Source organism: Camellia sinensis, chromosome 4, assembly GCF_055761805.1.
Source record: "Camellia sinensis isolate YWXY chromosome 4, ASM5576180v1, whole genome shotgun sequence".
Classification (NCBI taxonomy): Eukaryota; Viridiplantae; Streptophyta; class Magnoliopsida; order Ericales; family Theaceae; genus Camellia; species Camellia sinensis.
Genome location: NC_138964.1, coordinates 218,609,735 through 218,614,286, shown reverse-complemented (window position 1 = coordinate 218,614,286; position 4,552 = coordinate 218,609,735). Strand labels below are relative to the sequence as shown.

Sequence of the window (4,552 nt, the reverse complement as noted above, 5' to 3'; positions counted from 1 at the left end):
GTACAAAGTTAATATACAAAAATTATCTGGAATTACATATACATGTCTCTGCCTAAATTTCATAATTTATCAAGGTCGTTTACTATTTTTGAATATGTACAAATCAATACAATTCACACTATACCAATAAACTCATATTTAATTATTTGTACCTTAACTCCACCACTTTGGCCCTTCACTTCCGGCCTACACATATATCCCATGTGCCTCCCGTATACCTAACACTGCTCCGAAGCCAACTTGCACAGGGACATCGTCCCGAGTTTGACCCACACTCCTCTGTAAATCAAAGCACTTATCTACTCATGAGAACGAGGCAACACTATATATATATACACAATCTCTCTTCTACTCATGAGAACAAACAAAACAATGCAAAGCCTAAGGCATTCAAATAAATCTCAAAATCCTCACCTTTTTTTTTTCTCCACTCTTCTTTCTTGTCGTCCCTCTTGATTTCTCACAGTCTCTCTCTCTCTCTCTCTCTCTCTCTCTCTCTCTCTCTCTCAGCTTTCTTGGATGAAACAGAGCCTCTTGATTTTGAAATCTCTCTCTCTCTCTCTCTCTCTCTCTGTTGCTCTCTCTTTCTTCTTTTTTTTTTTTTCTTTCTAATGCGGCCTCTTACGATTTAATCTAATTGACTATTATATAATATTATATAAATACACATAAATATAACATATATAAATATATATAAATATTCAAATTAATTATATATAATTAAATAACACATTAAATTAATTAAATACTACATTAAATTCCCATGTAGCCATGCAATTAATAAAGCCAAAAATAAAATAAAGTAATAGTAATAAATAATGGCTTATGAAAAATTAGGGTCGTTACAATATACACACTTCAAAAGAATCTCGTCCCAAGATTCAATAGGAGAGAGTACTAAGTAAAACACTCCGGATGCATATGCCAAACTTTCTCTTCTAATTCCCAAGTGATGTCGTTCTCATCCTCACTCCATTGCACTTTCACCAAGTTCACTTTTTTGCGCCTCAACTGCTTTACATCGCGGTCTAGAATAGTAACCAGTCGCACCATGTATGTTAGACTGTCACTAATCTCCAACACTTCTGGTGATATTACTTGGGAAGGGTCTTGCACACACTTTCGCGATAAAGATGCATGGAACACATTGTGAATCATAGCTAAAGCAGGTGGTAGAGCTAATTTGTGAGCCATATTACCAATCTTCTCAGTGATTTCATATGGTTCCACAAATCTAGGTGCCAACTTTCCTTTCTTTCCGAACCGCATGATACCCTTCATCGACGAGACCTTCAAAAACATAAAATCTCCAACATTCAACTCAACCCCCTTACGTTTTCTATCAACGTAACTTTTCTAACGACTCTGTGCAATCTTAATACATTCCCGAATAATGTTCACCTTCTCTATGGTCTCTTTCACCAACTTTGGCCCTAACAATAGTGCATCTCTTACCTCTATCCAACAAGCAGGTGATCGACATGGCCTTCCATACAAAGCCTCAAAAGGTGCCATCCCGATACTGGAGTGATAGCTATTATTATAAGAAAACTCCACCAATGGCAAGTGTTTTTCCCAACTACCACCAAGATCGAGGACACAAGCTCTCAACATATCTTCCAAGATCTAATTTACCTGCTCAGTTTGTCCACCTGTCTGCAGATGATAAGTAGTGCTCAGGTCTAACCTAGCACCCAAAGCATGCTGAAAACTCTCCCAAAACTCTACTACAAACAATGGATCACGATTCGAAACTATAGAAACTGGTGCTCGATGAAGTCGCACCACCTCCAGAATATATAGCCTAGCCAATTTATCCGCAGTTCGGTGAACATTGATAGAAATAAAATGAGCAGACTTGGTGAGTTGATCTACTATCACCCAAATAGATTCATTGCCTCGCTTAGACCGTGGTAATCCATCCACGAAGTCCATAGAGATGTACTTCCATTTCTAAGTAGGGATCTCGAGAGGCTTCAAAAGTCCAAATGGTCGTTGGTGTTCTGCCTAAACCTGTTGACACACATAGCATCGAGAAACATACTCACTTACATCTTTCTTCATACCTTCCCACCAAAACGTCCTCTTCAGGTCATGATACATCTTAGTCGCACAAGGGTGAATGGTATATTGGGACCTATGGGCATCATCCATAATCTCTTTCCTTATTTCAACAATGTTAGGTACACACAACATGCCATTGAATCGCAATCTCCTATCTGAGTCCACAGACCAATCAGTAGGAAAATTATCAATCAAATCCACCACAAGGTCATCGAGCTTGCTGATGAGAAACCCATCTAAATTTTGCATTTGACGAACGTTACCCAATAACGTCGGTTGCACGGTCAAACTACTAATGTATGCCTTTTTGACATTCCCTATTGGTTGAACATCATGCGTCAAAATTAACTCTAATGACATTCATTCATGAATCATCAAAGAAGCTATAATCCCATGTTGTCGACTAAGTGCATCTGCAACCACATTTCCTTTTCCTGGGTGGTAAAAGATCTCAAAATCATAACTACTGATGAATTCAACTACCGATGAAGTCAACCCATTTCTGTTGCCTCATGTTTAACTCTTTTTGAGAAAAAAGATATTTGAGGCTCTTGTAATCTGTGTATAACTCAAAGTGCTCCCTAAACAAGTAGTGTCGCCACACTTTCAACGCAAAAGCAACCACTGTTAACTCTAAGTCATTAGTAGGGTATCGTCTCTCATAAGGTTTTAATTGTCGAGAAGCATAAGATATAACCTTCTGATGCTGCATCAACACACATCCCTACCCAGTTCCACTCGCATTAGTAAACACTACTAATTTTTTCCCTTATACTGGTACAGTTAACATCGGTGTTGTAGTCAAATGCTACTTTAACTCCTAGAAAGCTCTCTCACAATCATCTATCCATACGAACTTCACATTCTTATGGGTTGACTTGGTCATGGGTGTTGCAATAATGGAAAACTTCTCTATAAATCTCCTGTAATAACTAGCTAGTCCTACTCCTCACCTCTGAAGGGTTCGTGGGCTGCTTCCATTCTTTGACCGTAATAACTTTCTCAAGATCTACCGCTATCCCCTAATTGGATACAACATGTCCCAAAAACCAAACTTCTTTCTCCCAAAAGTGACACTTACTGAACTTAGCGTATAATTGTTGCTCTCTCAAAGTCTGCAACACAACTTTCAAGTGTTCTCTATGTTCTTCCTCATTCTTAGAATACACTAGGATATTATCTATGAAGATAATCACAAACTTATCTAGATACGGATGAAAAATTCTGTTCATCAAGTTCATGAAATAGGCAGGAGCATTTTTTAAACCAAAAGGCATTACAGGAAATTCGTACAACCCATACCGGGTTCGAAAAGCAATAAGCGGCATACTTTCCTTTGACACACCCATCTGATGGTAACCCGTTCTGAGATCAAACTAAGAGAACACAACTGCCCCCTTTAACTGATCAAACAAGTCATCAATTCTAGGAAGTGGATACTTGTTCTTGATAGTCACCTTGTTCAACTCTCTGTAATCTATGCACATGCGGAGAGTGCCATTTTCTTGGAGACAAAGATCGCGGGTGCTCCCCACGGGGAGTTACTTGAACGTATGAACCCTTTCTGAAGCATCTCTTCCAACTGCTTCATCATCTTCACAAGCTCTTTAGGCGCCATTCTGTATGCTGCCTTAGAAATTGGTGCAGTTCCTGTCATTAAGTCAATGTGAAATTCTATTACCCGTCGAGGTGGAGGTTTAGGTATCTCCTTAAATACATCCTCAAACTCCTGTACTACATCTAATTCACTAATATCCTGCTTAGGGATTTCTACCGAGCATAGAAAACTTGTCATTGCTGACTCTTCTCCATCGCTAAAAGTGTGGGTAAGCCGTGGCATACCAGGAATATCTATATTTATAGTCCTTCCAGCACAATCTAAAGTCACAAAGTATTTTCGTAGCCAATCCATACCCAAAATAATTGTAAACCCCTCAAACCCTAACACAATTAGGTCCGCATACAAGACTCTACCCGCAAAGTCAATCTCAAAATCATTGCACATCTCATAAAGAGTAACTACCCCTCTTAAAGGGGTCTCAACACAAATAGGTCTAGACAAGAAAGTAGTTACAAGGTGTTCTCTTTGTACAAACTGTCTAGATATAAAAGAATGAGAGGCACCAGTATCAAAAAGTACTCTAATGGGTTCTTGAAAAAGATTAAAAGTACCTTGCACTTTGTTATTTCCTGGCATCACTGCAAATGCCCTGGCTGGAGCTGCTTGACCTTGTTGCACTTGTTGTCTTTGAGGGCAATCCTTGATTACATGTCCCAACTATGAACACCCAAAACACTTCCTATTGATTGGTTGACGTGCTACTGCTCTAATAGGTGGGGGGTCCCTCTAACTGAGATACGGGAGGACGATAACCCAACTGTGGCACCTGCTGCCGTTGTCCTGGATAACCCTATGGGCGCAGACCACCCTGTCTCTGATTATAGTGCCCCTGGGGCTGGAAATTGCCCTGAGGTCTGAAATTTCCCT

At 39.5% G+C, this 4,552-nt stretch overlaps 1 protein-coding gene across 1 annotated transcript; it reads right to left on the bottom strand.

The window, feature by feature from the left end:
- Positions 1-897: 897 nt before the first annotated feature.
- Positions 898-1,935, bottom strand: LOC145824456 (uncharacterized). Its single transcript, XM_082924121.1, has 2 exons — positions 1,636-1,935; positions 898-1,290 (listed from the first exon to the last, which is right to left on the bottom strand). Exons 1-2 carry the CDS (start codon positions 1,933-1,935, stop codon positions 898-900), a joined length of 693 nt encoding a protein of 230 aa, XP_082780247.1.
- Between the last annotated feature and the right edge of the window lie 2,617 nt (positions 1,936-4,552).